Source organism: Kogia breviceps, chromosome 3, assembly GCF_026419965.1.
Source record: "Kogia breviceps isolate mKogBre1 chromosome 3, mKogBre1 haplotype 1, whole genome shotgun sequence".
In the NCBI taxonomy this organism is placed as follows: domain Eukaryota; kingdom Metazoa; phylum Chordata; class Mammalia; order Artiodactyla; family Physeteridae; genus Kogia; species Kogia breviceps.
In genome coordinates, this window is record NC_081312.1 from 86,779,725 (window position 1) to 86,797,592 (window position 17,868).

At 37.6% G+C, this 17,868-nt stretch overlaps 1 protein-coding gene across 2 annotated transcripts in view; it reads right to left on the reverse strand.

Moving 5' to 3' along the window:
• The window catches only part of UBR1 (ubiquitin protein ligase E3 component n-recognin 1), a 166,080-nt gene that overhangs the window by 33,806 nt on the left and 114,406 nt on the right, over positions 1-17,868 (reverse strand). For both annotated transcript variants that reach the window (XM_059059472.2, XM_059059471.2), the window contains exons 30-35: positions 15,248-15,453; positions 13,770-13,863; positions 12,854-13,003; positions 5,663-5,760; positions 3,278-3,371; positions 2,067-2,215 (exon numbers count right to left, since the gene is read on the reverse strand). In XM_059059472.2, the coding sequence (XP_058915455.1) occupies positions 2,067-2,215; positions 3,278-3,371; positions 5,663-5,760; positions 12,854-13,003; positions 13,770-13,863; positions 15,248-15,453 (791 nt within the window). The remainder of the gene's footprint in view (positions 1-2,066; positions 2,216-3,277; positions 3,372-5,662; positions 5,761-12,853; positions 13,004-13,769; positions 13,864-15,247; positions 15,454-17,868) is intronic.

Here is a 17,868-nt window from a genome sequence, read left to right on the forward strand (position 1 = left end):
TATAACAAAACTGTCACTTTTAAAAATGTGCAATGCCTAAATATAAATTTCCAATTCCTAATGCTTGTGTTCCCAAAATAGTAAAGTGTAAAAGCACCTTCATTGGAAATCTGAAGATATTTAGTAGATCATGACTCCAAAAGAATTCTTTACATTTCATATCATATTGTTCAGATTCTATTTAAACCGCATCTTTTCCTTTTCTCATTTTATTTAATCAGAGTAAATATAAACCTGTATATTTATTTTTTACCCACAATTTAAGTCTGACAGGTTTGGAAATAACTTCTAAAATCTGTTCACAGAGACTGATGCTGATATCCAGGTAGGCTCTGTGAAAGAAGTGGCTTTGGACTTCCCTGGTGGTGCAGTGGTTAAGAATCTGCCTGCCAATGCAGGGGACATGGGTTCGAGCCCTGGTAGATCCTACATGCTGCAGAGCAACTAAGACCGTGTGCCACAACTACTGAGCCTGTGCTCTAGAGCCCACGAGCCACAACTCCTGAAGCCCGTGCACCTAGAGCCCGTGCTCCACAACAAGAGAAGCCACTGCAAGGAGAAGCCCGTGCACCGCAACGAAGAGTAGCACACGCTCACTGCAACTAGAGAAAGGCTGTGTGCAGCAATGAAGACCCAATGCAGCCAAAAATAAAATATAAATAAATTTATTTAAAAAAACAGAAGCAGCTTCATGCTTACTTCAAATCATGAAATAGTGTTATTACAAAACTATATTTAAATGAAGAAAATGTGGTAGAACCATTAAAAACAACTACCAGAAAAACTGGAAAATGAGTCTGAAACTGGCTTGGATAAAGATGACATGAAAGAATTACAGTTCTTAACTTTTTCATGTAGTACTCTATCTTGTGACTGTCATGAGCAAATATACTAATCTAAAAATCTAAGCAATTATTCACTGCTTCACTACCCCCGGCTTTTTTTTTTTTTTTAGAAATTTATTTTGTTTATTTATTTATTTTTGGCTGTGTTGGGTCTTCATTTCCGTGCGAGGGCTTTCTCCAGTTGCGGCGAGCAGGGGCCACTCCTCATCGCGGTGCGCAGGCCTCTCACTGCCGAGGCCTCTCCCGTTGCGGAGCACAGGCTCCAGACGAGCAGGCTCAGCAGTTGTGGCTCACGGGCCCAGTCGCTCCAAGGCATGTCGGATCCTCCCAGACCAGGGCTCGAACCCGAGTCCCCTGAACTGGCAGGCAGATTCTCAACCACTGCCCCACCAGGGAAGCCCCCACCCCCATCTTTAATGAGATATATAACACTGTGTAAGTTTAAGGTGTACAACAGGGGTCCCCAAACCCCAGGCTGCGGACAGATATCGGTCAGTGACCTGGTAGGAACCGGGCTGCACAGCAGGAGGTGAGCAGCGAGTGAGCGAAGCTTCATCTGCCGTTCCCCATCGCTTGCATTACCACCTGAACCACTCCCCCACCCCCCAGCCACCGGTCCGCAGAAGAACTGTCTTCCATGAAACTGGTCCCTGGTGCCAAAAAGGTTGGGGACCGCTGGTGCACAACATGTTGATTTGATAGCTACACTTTTCTCTAAGAAGCTTTCAACATGGCAGAGAACTTGACAGTAGGCTTCCCTTCAGACTTGGTATGTTTCTTGCTGCTAATCTGTCTCTCCTGACCACCTCAGTCTTCCTTTCTCTTTCCTGGTAATTTTTTAGATGACCTTGGTTTACCTTTCTTTTTATCTCAAAGCGTAAAAGAAATAAAAATAGTGGACATTTCTGGGTTGATTCTTCTTCCTTTGCTTTTTCTCTGATCTTCCAGTGTTGAAACTCTGCCACCTTTCGAATATAGCTTGCTTCATGCTGTACCTTTCAAGTATTTTTAGTTTATATGCCCATTTTTGTAGTTAAAAGAGATTAATACAAAATATTCTAAGGCTAAAAAATGGCATCATGTCACCTAATCTACTGATATACCAAGAGTCCTTAAACAAGTCAAAGTATTCCAGGCCATCAGGGAAAAAAAGGAATAATTTTTGGTCAATGTTAATTCTGTTTCTCTAAAGCTCCAAACTAGTTCTCTTATGGGCTTTACCAATTGCCTGGATAGTGAAAGCACATGTACTCCAGGTCATCATGGGGATTCGAGGATCCGTTTCATCAGGAGGCACTTTCAATCCAATTCTATAAATTGTTGTGGCAAAGAGAAGGACCATTTCCTTGATGCTATTAGAATATTTTATCCTAAAAATAAAACAAGAAAAATTTATATTGATATAATGGTCTAGTAAAAGGGGCTACCTACTGAGAAGTCCAATTAAGTACCAAAGCAAGAATTTAACTCCTTTTGACAGAGTAAACTACCCTTTGTCAAATTAGAGATAAGAGCTGCTGAAGAAGATTTATTCCTTAAGAAAAATTGAGAAATGCAGAACTGTAACTCCTACAGGTAGAAAAATGTCTCTGACAAAATGGTAATGACCCAGATAACTTCTTATAAAAGATGCAGTAAATGTTCAGAGCAGAAAGGGTCCAGGCCCAAATTAAGGAACAGATTGGAGAGACGATTAAAACTCAGAGGAAACAGATCTGACATAAGTTTTAGTGTATGGATAAGGGACCAAGAAGTACTTCTGTGCTGATAGGGTTGTGTGTATGTCTGTGTGTGTATATAATAATACATGTACTAGCAATGATTATTTCTGGTTTCCTGAACTTCTATTTGTTGCAAGTAACAAATATTTTCAGTAGCAATGGGATACATAATGTAAATAAGGATCACAACTAGAAAAATGTACCTCAGATAATATTCATTAACTAGTAATATCTGATCTGGATATATTATATTTTTCAAAGTGCCTTCACATAAATATCTTTCCATTAACCTTATGAGGTAAGTTAGGAGACCACTGTCTCAATCTTACAAATAAGAAAATGAATTGTGGTAGGGCTGGAGTGACCTGAGACTTTTCAGAAGTCACAGAGCAAGTCAGATGTGATTTTCACTTATGTCTCTTAAATTCTGTTCTTCTTGTAGGTTGGACTATATAAAAATAGTATTTTTGTTGGTCAAAAACAGTTAATTATAGGCATGGTTCACCCTAATACATATTAAATACATACTACTCTAATATCTCAAACCACTTCATTTCATTAGTACAAATAAAACTCTAGGGAGAAAGCAACAAGACAAAAATGGGATAAAGAAAACAATTTTACAAATAAAGCAAGAAGGAAGGAAAGAAGAACTGTTCTTCACTCTTATTTTCACAACCACTTACAAACTTCTCTTGTTTAGATACTTACGAAGACTGAACTCCAAAACTCAGAATAGAATGAAACTCAAAAGTGGAATCACCCATTCCTTGATCAAACAAGACTGGAATTGTTGGCTTTTCTCCTTACAAATTAAAAGGAAAAAGAAAAATCACAGCAGTTTAGCCTGACACACACTTTTCTAGCTTTTGTAAATTATATATGATCATTTTAGAAAACTTAGAAAATGTTAATAAGCAATAAATAATCATTCACAATTTCTCCACCTAGATAACCAGATGGCATTAGGGTGATACTCTTCTGTTCTCCATATAAATGTTACACGTGTAGATTTTTTTAAAAAAGGACAACATCTCTAATACTGTTCTGTATCTTGTTTTTTCACTAATAGATCATAAATGTCTTCCACATCAGTAACTGACCCTCTATATTTCTATTTTTAACGAATGCATAGTATTCTATTAGTAAGGCAGCATGCGTTAGTGAGTAAGAACAAGGATCTGGAGCCAAGCTGCCTGGGTATGAATCCTAGCTCTGCCAGTGACTGTCACTAAGACCCTGGTTAAATACTAAACCTCTCTGTGGCTCCATTTCCTTATCAAATTAGAATTGTTATTCCCGTATGTGAAATGACTTATTTTTTTCTGGTGGCTCTTGAGAGTCTTTTCTTCAACTTTGGTTTTCAGCAGTTTGGGTATGACCTACCTAAGTATGCTTTTAAGTTTGAGGTTCACTGAGCTTCTTAAACCTATAAATTTAAGTCTTTCTCCAAGTTTGGAAAGCTTCCAGCTATTATTTCTTCAATATTTTTTCTGTACCATCCTTTCTCTTTTCAGGACGTCAGTGACACAAATGTTGGGTTAAAGGGAACAAAAAAGGTTTCATATGTCCCTAAGGATACTGCATCGCTTTTCTGCATCACTTTTCTGTCCATTCTTTTTTTTTTTGTGGTACGCAGGCCTCTCACTGTTCTCACTGTTGTGGCCTCTCCTGTTGTGGAGCACAGGCTCCAGACGTGCAGGCTCAGCAGCCATGGCTCACGGGCCCAGCCGCTCCGCGGCATGTGGGATCTTCCCGGACCAGAGCAGGCAGACTCTCAACAACTACGCCACCAGGGAAGCCCCTGTCCATTCTTCATTGTATAATTTCCCCTGATCTAATTTAAAATTCACTGACTCTTATCTCACCGTCTCCATTCTACTACTGTGCCCATTCAGTTAAAATTTTATTCTTCTCTTCTAATAGATTTAATTAATTAATTAATTTTTTGGCTGCGTTGGGTCTTCCATTGCTGTGCGCAGGCTTTCTCTACTTGCTGCGAGCAGGGGTTACTCTTCGTTCTGGTGCAAGGGCTTCTCATTGAGGTGGCTTCTCTTGTTGGGGAGCACAGGCTCTAGGTGCGCGGGCTTCAATAGTTGCAGTACATGGGCTCAGTAGTTGTGGCGTGCGGGCTTCAGTAGCTGTGGCTCATGGTCTCTAGGCGCAAAGGCTTCACTGCTCTGCAGCATGTGGGATCTTCCCAGACCAGGGCTCGAACCCATGTCCCCTGCATTGGCAGGCAGATTCTTAACCACTGCGCCACCAGAGAAGCCCCCATTCAGTTAATTTTTAAATTCATATAGTATTTTTTCAATTCTGTTATCTCCATTTGGTTCTTTTTTTATAGTTTCTATTTTTTCCTGCTGAGAACTCCTATCTTTCCTTTCACTTCACGAGTGTTCACCTTTATTTCATGTTTCATGATTATAAAGCTGCTTTATACTTTTTGTCTTAAAAGTTCAACACTAAAACATCTCAGGATTGGCAGTTGGTTGACTGTTTTTTTCCTTGAGAGTTGGTCAGATTCTCCTGGTTCTCTGTACCTTCAGTAATTCTGGATTGTGCCTTGGATATTTTGAATGTTACATTGTGAATATATTTGAACATTACTGGTCCTAACATTCTCTGGAAAAATGTACCTTTTTTGTTGTTGTTCTAGTAGGCAATCAACCCAACCCAAATTAGGTTCAACAAGTTATGTCTCACTCCCTGTGAGTGGTGGTTCCAATGTTAGTTTTCAGAGCCTTTGCTATGCTGTTTGGGTCTGCCAGTATATGTACTACTCAGGGCTTAGTCTGGGACTTGAGTGGTGGTTTAACGCAGCTTCAGTCTCAAAGCTGTTGCTATGCTTCTTTGGGCCTGTTCCACACACGTGCAGCTTGGAGCTGAGCTCAGGACTAGTGTTTGTCTCAAAAGTAGGAGATTCCCTTCTACAGCTCTCTCCTCTCAGGGATTCCCCCCTATACTCTCTATTTCCTAATATTTAACAAATCTGTATGTGCAAAACATATTTTAGAGCAATAAGTACTTTCAAAAAAATAAAGACTGTGACACTTAAATCTCACACAGCTGAATATGAAATAATTTGAAGCAAACCTTTAGCTTGTTTCATATTATAACCTGTTATTCTGGCCAGAACAGTCTGTATCCATCGTGCCAGGGTCAAAAGTTGAGCAAGAGCTTCTGTATTCTCACTGAAAAATGATATTTAAAAATTATTAAAGCCATTGGCACAAAGTCAAACTGAAAAGCTGAATTTTAGGGTCTTTCCATGGATAAACAGCTGTATGAAAAAGTCAAACTCCTCCAGATTAGCTTCCTAGGTCATAGAAACACATGTGTCTAAAAATGTAGTTTGGGGAGGGAAGAAAAGTTTTAAAGTACAAAGAACAAGATACCATCCATACACCCATCACCTGGAAGTAATAAATGTCAGTAAATGCAATCACCATTCTCACTGCTCAAGTCAAAAACTAGGTATCGGCCGCCATCTTGAATCACAGAGTCACCGTCAGCATCTAAGCTGAGGTGCTGGCGCAGTCGTTTCACACTAAGAACTCTCGTCTGAAGTGCTCAGTGCAGTACCTCCACATGTGGTACCCTACGAGCGAGTGAAACTAGACTAAGCACAAAGGACGAAAAAAGGTCCACACGCATGGAAGTCTGAGGAGTTGTTGGGGGATGAGGATTAGACCTTCCTGAGCTGACACATCTGGCTGAAACCTTTGCTAGGCTGTCTGGTTTCTGGTTTGTATGCGCTCAGATGACCAGCGTCTCCCGGCATGCTGACACCCCACAGGAGACTAGCTGTTAAAGTCAGAGCCCTCAAACAAAACAAATTAGATGTGCTGCAGAAGCCCCTGAAGGCACACTTTGCAAATAAGAAAGGAAACCTGAGCCATGTGGATGGAAAGGCTCTTGGTGTTCCGGCCAGGAGTCAGTGCTGAGCCTCTGAGGTGGGAGAGCCAACTTCAGGACACTGGTCCACAAGAGACCTCCCAGCTCCACATAAGATAAAACGGCGAAAATGTCCCAGAGATCTCCATCTCAACACCAAGACCCAGCTTCACTCAACAACCAGCAAGCTACAGTGCTGGACACCCTATGCCAAACAACTAGCAAGACAGGAACACAACACCACCCATTAGCAGAGAGGCTGCCTAAAATCATACTAAGGCCACAGACACCCCAAAACACACCACCAGACGTGGACCTGCCCACCAGAAAGACAAGATCCAGCCTCATCCACCAAAACACAGGCACTAGTCCCCTCCACCAGGAAGCCTACACAACCCACTGAACCAACTTTAGCCACTGGGAACAGACACCAAAAACAACGGGAACTACGAACCTGCAGCCTGCAGAAAGGAGACTCCAAACACAGTAAGATAAGCAAAATGAGAAGACAGATAAACACACAGCAGATGAAGGAGCAAGGTAAAAACCCATCAGACCTAACAAATGAAGAGGAAATAGGCAGTCTACCTGAAAAAAAATTCAGAATAATGATAGTAAAGATGATCCAAAATCTTGGAAATAGAATTGACAAAATGCAAGAAACATTTAACAAGGAACTAGAAGAACTAAAGAGGAAACAAGCAACGATGAACAACACAATAAATGAAATTAAAAATACTCTAGATGGGAACAATAGCAGAATAACTGAGGCAGAAGAATGGATAAGTGACCTGGAAGATAAAATAGTGTAAATAACTACTGCAGAGCAGAATAAAGAAAAAATAATAAAAAGAACTGAGGACAGTATCAGAGACCTCTGGGACAACATTAAACGCACCAACATTTGAATTATAGGGGTCCCAGAAGAAGAAGAGAAAAAGAAAGGGACTGAGAAAATATTTGAAGAGATTATAGTTGAAAACTTCCCTAATATGGGAAAGGAAATAGTTAATCAAGTCCAGGAAGCACAGAGAGTCCCATACGGGATAAATCCAAAGAGAAACACTCTAAGACATATATTAATCAAACTGTCAAAAATTAAATACAAAGAAAACATATTAAAAGCAGCAAGGGAAAAACAACAAATAACACACAAGGGAATCCCCATAAGGTTAACAGCTGATCTTTCAGCAGAAACTCTACAAGCCAGAAGGGAGTGGCAGTACATATTTAAAGTGATGAAGGAGAAAAAACTACAACCAAGATTACTCTACCCAGCAAGGATCTCATTCAGATTTGATGGAGAAATTAAAACCTTTAAAGACAAGCAAAAGCTGAGAAAGTTCAGCACCACCAAACCACCTTTACAACAAATGCTGAAGGAACTTCTCTAGGCAAGAAACACAAGAGAAGGAAAAGACCTACAAATTGAAGGAGAAAAACCATATGATCATCTCAATAGATGCAGAGAAAGCTTTTGACAAAATTCAACACCCAATTATGATAAAAACCCTGCAGAAAGTAGGCATAGAGGGAACTTTCGTCAATATAATAAAGGCCATATATGACAAACCCACAGCCAACATCGTCCTCAATGGTGAAAAACTGAAACCATTTCCACTAAGATCAGGAACAAGACAAGGATGTCCATTCTCGCCACTATTATTCAACATAGTTTTGGAATTTTTAGCCACAGCAATCAGAGAAGAAAAACAAATAAAAGGAATCCAAATCAGAAAAGAAGAAGTAAAGCTGTCACTGTTTGCAGATGACATGGTACTATACACAGAGAATCCCAAAGATGCTACCAGAAAACTACTAGAGCTAATCAATGAATTTGGTAAAGTAGCAGGATACAAAATTAATGCACAGAAATCTCTGGCATTCCTATACACTAATGATGAAAAATCTGAAAGTGAAATTAAGTAAACATTTACCATTGCAACAAAAAGAATAAAATACCTAGGAATAAACCTATCTAAGGAGACAAAAGACCTGTATGTAGAAAACTATAAGACACTGATGAAAGAAATTAAAGATGATACAAATAGATGGAGAGATATACCATGTTCTTGGATTGGAAGAATCAACATTGTGAAAATGACTCTACTACCCAAAGCAATCTACAGATTCAATGCAATCCTTATCAAACTACCACAGGCACTTTTCACAGAACTAGAACCAAAAATTTCACAATTTGTATGGAAACACAAAAGACCCCGAATAGCCAAAGCAATCTTGAGAACGAAAAATGGAGCTGGAGGAATCAGGCTCCCTGACTTCAGACTATACTACAAAGCTACAGTAATCAAGACAGTATGGTAATGGCACAAAAACAGAAATATAGATCAATGGAACAAGATAGAAAGACCAGAGATAAACCTATGCACATATGGTCACCTTATCTTTGATAAAGGAGGCAAGAATATACAGTGGAGAAAAGACAGCCTCTTCAATAAGTGGTGCTGGGATAACTGGACAGGTACATGTATAAGTATGAGATTAGAACACTCCCTAACACCATACACAAAAATAAAGTCAAAATAGATTAAAGACCTAAATGTAAAGCCAGAAACTATCAAACTCTTAGAGGAAAACATAGGCAGAACGCTCTATGACATAAATCATAGCAAGATCCTTTTTGACCCACCTCCTAGAGAAATGGAAATAAAAACAAAAATAAACAAATGGGACCTAATGAAACTTAAAAGCTTTTGCACAGCAAAGGATACCATAAACAAGACCAAAAGACTACCCTCAGAATGGGAGAAAATATTTGCAAATGAAGCAACTAACAAAGGATTAATCTCCAAACTTTACAAGCAGCTCATGCAGCTCAATAACAAAAAAACAAACAACCCCATTCAAAAATGGGCCGAAGACCTATACAGACATTTCCCCAAAGAAGATATACATACTGCAAACAAACATATGAAAGAATGCTCAACATCATTAATCATTAGAGAAATGCAAATCAAAACTACAATGAGATATCATCTCACACCAGTCAGAATGGCCATCATCAAAAAATCTAGAAACAATAAATGCTGGAGAGGGTGTGGAGAAAAGGGAACACTCTTGCACTGCTGGAGGGAATGTAAATTGATACAGCCACTATGGAGAACAGTATGGAGGTTCCTTAAAAAACTACAAATAGAACTACCATACAACCCAGCAATCCTGCTACTGGGCATATACCCTGAGAAAACCATAATTCAAAAAGAGTCATGTACCAAAATGTTCACTGCAGCTCTATTTACAATAGCCAGGAGATGGAAGCAATCTAAGTGTCCATCAACAGATGAATGGATAAAGAAGATGTGGTACATATATACAATGGAATATTACTCAGCCATAAAAAGAAACAAAATTGAGTTATTTGTAGTGAGGTGGATGGACCTAGAGTCTGTCATACAGAGGGAAGTCAGAAAGAGAAAAACGAATACCATATGCTAACACATATATATGGAATCTAAGAAAAAAAAAAAAAGGTCATGAAGAACCTAGGGGTAAGATGGGAATAAAGACACAGACCTACCAGAGAATAGACTTGAAGATATGGGGAGGGGGAAGGGTAAGCTGTGACAAAGTGAGAGAGTGGCATGGACATATATACACTACCAAATGTAAAACAGATAGCTAGTGGGAAGCAGCCGCATAGCACAGGGAGATCAGCTCGGTGGTTTGTGACCACCTAGGGGGTGGGATAGAGAGGGTGACACAAGAGGGAAGAGATATGGAAACGTATGTATATGTATAACTGATTCACTTTGTTATAAAGCAGAAACTAAGACACCATTGTAAAGCAATTATACTCCAATAAAGTTGTTAAAAGGAACAAAAACAAAAACTAGGTATAACCACTGATATATCTGATTCCTTCACACCCCACATCTTAATCTATCAGCTAGTCTTACAGGTTTCATCTTCTAAATGTATTCCAAGTTGATCACTTCTTTCTATCTCCATCATTACTACCCTAATCCAAGTTACACTATCCCTCACCTGGACTACTTCAAGAGACTGTTTTTCCTGCTTCCACAGCAGTGCTTCTTTATTATCTATATATTCATCACACAACCGCCAGCAAGATCTTTTAGAAATGTAAATCAGATTGTATCACTTCCCTATCCAATACATTCTTATGGTTTTCCATCACACATAAAATACAGTTCTAACTTCAAATCTTAGCTCATAAGCCCTTTTAGGATCTGGTTCCTTGCTTGCTCCATTCCAAGTGTACTGCCTTCTTCCTGCCTTCTTGCTGCCTTCTTGCTTCACCTTCAACATGCTGATGTGCTCCTACTTCAGGGTCTTTGCTCTTGATATTGCCTGTGCTTAGAATTCTCTTCTCTCAGAGAGTAGCACTGCTTGTCCTTCACTTCATTCAGGTCTCTATTCAAATGTCACCGTCTTGGAGAGGAGCTCCCTGCCGACTCAATCTGTAGAGAACCTCATGCACTGGTCTGTCTCTAGCCCTTTATGCTGCCAATTTAGTTTTTCTCTGTATTTCTCACTACTCAATACTCTGTATTTTTATGTTTACCGTTGGTCTCTCCTCTCTGTAATATAAATTCCGTAAGGGCAGGGGCTTGACCCAAACTGTTATTAACAACCAAGGGGGACCAGAAACAGTGTTATTAAAAAGGACTATAAACTAGAGATTTGCTTACTGAAAGGACAGCTTTAAGTGAAGTTAAAATATACAATGAACTGTGCCAAAATTCACATCTCTGGGCACAAATTTGATATAAGAATTTTTTCAGTTCTCAGAAATGAAAGTGTACTCTGATTTGTTATGACCAATTTTCTTTAAAAATGCTAGCTTATTATTAGTTTTGATAAAGTCTTTTATATGCTCTTAACTTTAGTATCTTAGGTTATACTCATGTTGATTTTCCAACAAAAGAGGCAAATATATCCCAACTATACAGATAAGGTCAAATGCCTAATAAAAATGTTATATATAATTATGTATTTCAGATCCTAAGTAACAAAATTGTTACTACAGACTAAAAGTGTCACAGGGTTTGAAGAGACCTAGTTGTAAGGATCAGTCTAACTTTAGAAAGGACTGTCCTGAAGCATCCTATTCTTAAAGATATCAAGGAGGGCTTCCCTGATGGTGCAGTGGTTAAGAATCCACCTGCCAATGCAGGGGACATGGTCTGAGCCCTGGTCCTGGAAGATCCCACATGCTGCAGAGCAACTGAGCCTGTGAGCCACAACTACTGAGCCTGCGCTCTAGAGCTCGTGAGCCACAACTACTGAGCCCACGCATTGCAACTACTGAAGCCCGCACGCCTAGAGCCCGTGCCTGGCAACAAGAGAAGCTACCACAAAGAGAAGCCCGCGCTCCACAACGAAGAGTAAGTAGCCCCCATTCACCACAACTAGAGAAAGCCCATGTGCAGCAAAGAAGACCCAACACAGACAAAAAAATAAATAAAATTAAAATAAATAAATAAATAAATCTTTGTGATGTCACCTTCTTCCTAAAAGATGACATTCTATGTCCCAATACACTAAATAGAAAACAATTCAAAATTATGTTTTCTAATGACATGGAATAGTAGAGACAGAGCAACTACTTACTGATGCTGATTGCCAAACCTATCACCTTTGAACTCTTATGTTGTGAAAACATGTTAAAAGTGTTTTATCAATAAAATCATTTTCTTTAGAAAAACTTAGGTCTACCACTACAAAGTCACTGAGTTAAAAAAAAACTGAAGTAATAATAATAATAAATAGTACTGTTATCATCATGTAGAATAGTGAGAATACAGAAATATACAATTACATGTTCTAGTTGTCATTAAAAACTAATAAATTTGCTATTAAATTCTATTCACAGATGGTTAGAATATAAAAGTTTAAAAATTTATTCTAAACACTAAAAAACTATCCATAGATGAACCTATCATTTTTATTTACCTTTACAGTTAACCTTTTGTCCATGGCTCTACAACTACAGCATTTGGATCTTCAGAAAAATAGAATAAAAATAATAATACAAAGACCTGCAGAGCAACCCAAACTCCTAATAGCAACTCTAATGCTAGCAAAGGACTATAAGAAAGGAATGGATCTTCTCTGCAACTTTCTTCCTTCTGTGAGTGCTAAGATGGAGATCAAAGTTCTATTGCTTTAATGGCTATTGGAAGACAGATGCAAAACATACAGATTTGAGTAAATGAATATTCCAGTTCCTTTAGAAACCAAAAATTGGGGCTTTTATCATATTTTTAAAGTTGAATACAAGTTATAAAATGAAAAAGTATTAACTAAATAGCAAAAGAGAAACTAGTAACCTAATTAAAACAGTCACAATGAAAGGATTAAAGACAACTTTAAAAAAAATTAACCAAAACATAAATTAAAATATACCTGCTTATCCTTTGAGGTTGCAAAGGAATAATGGGGATCACAGTATTGCACAGAGACTTGCAAAGAGGGCAAAGATATTCTCCACTCTCTAAGTCAAAAAGGTCAACATGAATGCGTTGCTGAGAGCTCAGCTGTACAGCTTCAAAATACCTGCAAAATTCCAAGACATAGGTCCATTCAAAACTACACATGTATCTTTGCTCTAATCCAAGTGAAAAAGATCTGGAATTTTTGCTTCAATAAACATCTTTAGAATCTACATGCAAAAATACACAAATTATAATTACAGAAGCAATAGGATGCCCATTCTTTTGGGGGCAAACTGGAGGGCACATCAGGGCAGAAACAAATTTAAAATAGTTTTACTGAATTATTACTTGTCTCCTGCCTCAATAGCATGGAGATACAATACAGATACCATCTCCCTTAGTTTCCAATGACCAACTGAAGTAGTAAGGGCTACTATAGGAAAATTATGTATTTTAATCTGATGCCAAAAAGGTAAACCCTACACAAAATATTTCCCAGGAATTATATTTCTGAACTTTTATCTCTTCCAGATATACAACTAGAACTTCATGTCCCCTATTCTCTCAAAGGTACTTTTCCCTCTATGTTTTGAGGGGAATGAGATTTTTATAAAGATTATTACTTCTCTTATACAAATACTGATCAAAAGAAACTAATTAGTTTGTACAAAGCAAGTACAGTGAAAATTTTAAGTTGATAACTTTACACACCAATTTCTAAGGGTGATACTATAATGAGTATCATGCAAACAAAATCAGTAATTAAAACTGCTTCAATTATTCAAATAAGAGAAAAGGAAGACACGAGAAAACATGCCTTTTTGTGGCCTTTAGAGAACTTCAATATTCCTAGCTTCTTTCAAGAACATGTCAGAAGGACAACTTACTTCTGCCAGCACACTGCATGCATTACATGACCACAGCTGCCTGTGTAAGTTCCATATGCCAAGTCTGAATCCATGAAAAGTGGGTCCACGGTTTCTGATACAGAAAGACAAAAATATGAGGTATGTATTCATCTGCCCCACAATCATAAAAAGAAACCAAACAAAGAAAGAGTTTATCAGGTCTAAAATTCTAATCATAAACTTTCTTAGGAATGTCCAATAAAAGTGTCACAATATCATGGCAGTAGTATATATATTCTTAAGAGTAAGTAAAAAGAGGAAAATATAAAGCTAGACTTCCAGGTGTGATTAGTATGGATTAATGACAACTTCTATTCTTGATGTACATTTTATTTTAACATTAGGTTTTAAGTTGCATTATCTTGGTTGTTGAAGTGATTTTCTATGATTCAAGCACAGTTCACTTTTGTATTTTAAAAGTGATTTGACTGGGTAACTTTACGGGATATTTAAGGGCAATATAATCTACTGGCTAAGAGCACAGACTATAGGGTTCAAAATCTGATTTCACCATTTACAATTTGTGGCTTCTGACAAGTTACTTAATTTCTCTGTGCCTCAGTTTCTTCATCTGTAAATGGAGCCAATACTGGTACCTAAATCACAGGGCTGTTATGAAGATTAAGTGAGTAAATACACATAAAGCACTTAACCAGTGCCTGGCACATGGGGAGTATTCATTAGATGTTAACCTTTTTTATCATTATTATTATTCCAAGGTATTTAAAAAATAAAGCAGCTAACTCCTGATGTGATAGAAGAATTACAACATATTACCTAATAAGTACTCCAGCCAAGAAAATGTTTAACAAGAACCTAACCACATGGCAACAACCAGACAAATCCACAATGTAAGACACTGTACAGGAAAATTGGCCTGCATTCTTCAAAAAAATTATCATGAAAAAAAAAAAGGCAAGTGACTATTCTAGATTAAAACAGACATAAAATAAGCAACATAGGAAACATGTCTGAATCCTAAATGGAAAAAAAAGTCTAGCTAAAAAAAGACATTTTGAGGGCAGTTGGGGAAATAATTCAAATACGGATTTTATATTAGATGATATTACTGAATTAGTAATTTTCTTAAATGTTATACGGGTATGGTAGATATATAATAGATTATCTTTAGTTTTAGAAAATGCATGTGAAAATATTTAGGGATGAAATGTCATGAATTCCTACTTTCAAATGGTTCAGCAAAAAGAAATGGAGATAGATAGAAAGAGACAGAATGAGCAATGTGGCCATGTGTTAACCAAAATTTTAAAAAACAGACAAAGGAACCAATATGGCATGTGAAAATCTAGCATCCATTTTACAAATGGGTAAAATGTGATCTGACCAAATAAGGCTAAATACAATCTCACTCCCAAACTTCTTTCAGACAGTATTTTTTCTAATTACACAAGTATGAAAAGAAATGCTCAAAAAGACATTTATTAAACAATACATACCCCCTGAGAGTTCTATGGGTTTTCCCCTGTGCTGGGTTAAGGCGGTGGATTTCTGGACACAGGCCGATAATACCATAGCATTATTTTCTAGTTTCACCTCTTGTTCTTCTTGGCAGAGGATGCATGTCAGCACCTCCTTTTCAGTAACAGATGGACCCCGTTTAGGACCCAAAGCAATTTTACAGTAGTCACTGACTGCTGGGGTGCTACCAAGAGAAACGATCAGAAATGAAGACACATGTTTTGGTCACTTGTCTTTATATTTTGGTAGATTTTAAGTAACTTTAGGGCAAGAACTTTAAGAATTAAAAAAATAAAATAAAAATTATATTTAGCAATATTAGCTTAAAATCTTCCCTCTTGATTTTTCTGACTTTTATCAGTTAATTTGCTTACTAGAAAATACATTCTGTGTTGCGAAGTGCAAAAAGAAAAAAACAGATCACAAAGTAGAATGCATATTATAATTATAGTTAAATTACTGTACCAAGAAGCTGTGAATCTGTTTTTTCTGATTATAAAAGTAATGTATACTTATTAAGAAATTTTGGAAAGTCTAGAAAAGTATAAAGAAGAAAATAAAAAGCATCATACTCTCACAACCTAGAAATAACGACTTGTACATTTCCTTCCAGTCTGCTTTCTATTTATAACATTTTTTACATAATTAAGATCACATTACATATACGGTTTGTGTCCTGCTTTATTCACTTATATCTTAGCTGTTTTCTCATATCATTAAATTTGCTTCAGAAACATTATTTTTAAATGGCTGCACAGTACTCTCACTATATGTGCCATAATAGTTTTATCCATTTATTCCCTCTTATTAGGCATTTAACTTTCTGTTCTACTTTGGTAGCTATTAAAATTTAAAACACACATCTTAATGATTTAGCAATTCATAAGATGTATTAAATGTGTACAATAATAAATAAGAGCAAATACTTACAAAGCATTAATTGTAATGTGAGGCACTGTTTCAAATACTTTTAAGTTATGTTACCTCATTTAATCCTTCCAACAATCCTATAAGGCAGATACTATTATTATCTCTATTTTTCAGATGAAGAATCTGAGGCCTAGAGATGGTAAGAGACTTATCTAATGATTCATCTAGGACGTAACCAGGCCAGGATTTAACCCAGATGATCTGACTTCACAGGCCATGCCGTGTAATACTGCCTCACTATCCATGCAAGAAGCTCCCTGAAATATCATATATCATCCAACAAACTGGAAATAACTTAAATGGCTATCATCAGTTATGTGAAATTACATAATACAGAATAGTATGCAGTTTTAAAAAGGTGGGTCTCAGCTAGGTGTGGTACTTACTATTTTTTAGGAGGCATTCAGCAACATGTGGGTGAAGTTAACTTTTTGGTCATCATAAGGACTAGGGGGAACTACTGGACTTCAGTGGATGAAGGGCCAGAGATGCTAAATGCCCTGCAATTCAGTAGGCATGAGAAAGAACTGCTGCCCAAATGCCAAGAACGAGGAATGCTAAGCTTGGTTTTTTCCGGTTTTTAAAATTATTATTATTTATTTATTTGGCCACCCTGGGTCTTAGTTGCAGCATCTGGGCTCTTAGTTGCAGCATGTAGGATCTAGTTCCCTGACCAGGGATTGAACCCGGGCCCCCTCATTGCGAGCACATTGTCTTAACCACCGGACCGCCAGGGAAGTCCCTGAGCTTGTTTTATATGTAAGAACACACATATACAGATTTCCAAGACATAATATTAAATGAAAATGGGAAACTGAAGAATGATAAATGCATAATACCATTTATGCAAATAAAACAAAAGGCTGAATGACACTATATAATTTCTATGGTTACATATATTCGTATCTAATAGCACAGTAAAAATTCTTATAAGATACATATAAAACTTATAACCAGAGTATCTCTGAGGAAGGGCAGAAAGGGGTGCAGGATTTGGGCCAGTACTCGAATGGAACTTTGGCTTTATCTCTAACATTTGATTTTTAAAAGGAAAATGTGTTAATATAACTGTAATTAAAATCTAAAATATAAATTTGTAAATGTAATGTAAATGAAAAATGTAATTACATTTAAAACATGTAAGAGGGCTTCCCTGGTGGCGCAGCGGTTGAGAGTCCGTCTGCCGATGCAGGGGACACGGGTTCGTGCCCCGGTCCGGGAAGATCCCACGTGCCGAGGAGCAACTGGGCCCGTGAGCCACAACTACTGAGCCTGCGCGTCTGGAGCCTGTGCTCCGCAACAGGAGAGGCCGCGATAGTGAGAGGCCCGCGCACCGCGATGAAGACTAGCCCCTGCTCGCCGCAACTGGAGAAAGCCCTCGCACAGAAACGGAGACCCAACACAGCCCAAAATAAATTAATAAATTAATAAATTAATTTAAAAAAAAAAAAAAAACACGTAAGAGAATATATTTGTGACTTTGGGATAGGAAAAGCCTTCCTAAACAAGATACAAAAAGTTAAAACTTGAAAGACTGACAAATCTGTCTTTATCAACACAAAACTTTGCTATGGCTAAAATTTCATAATTAATGTTAAATAAACAGGGACAACATATGGGAAACATGAAACAAACTTTAATATCCATAATTTTAAAGGACTTCTAGAAA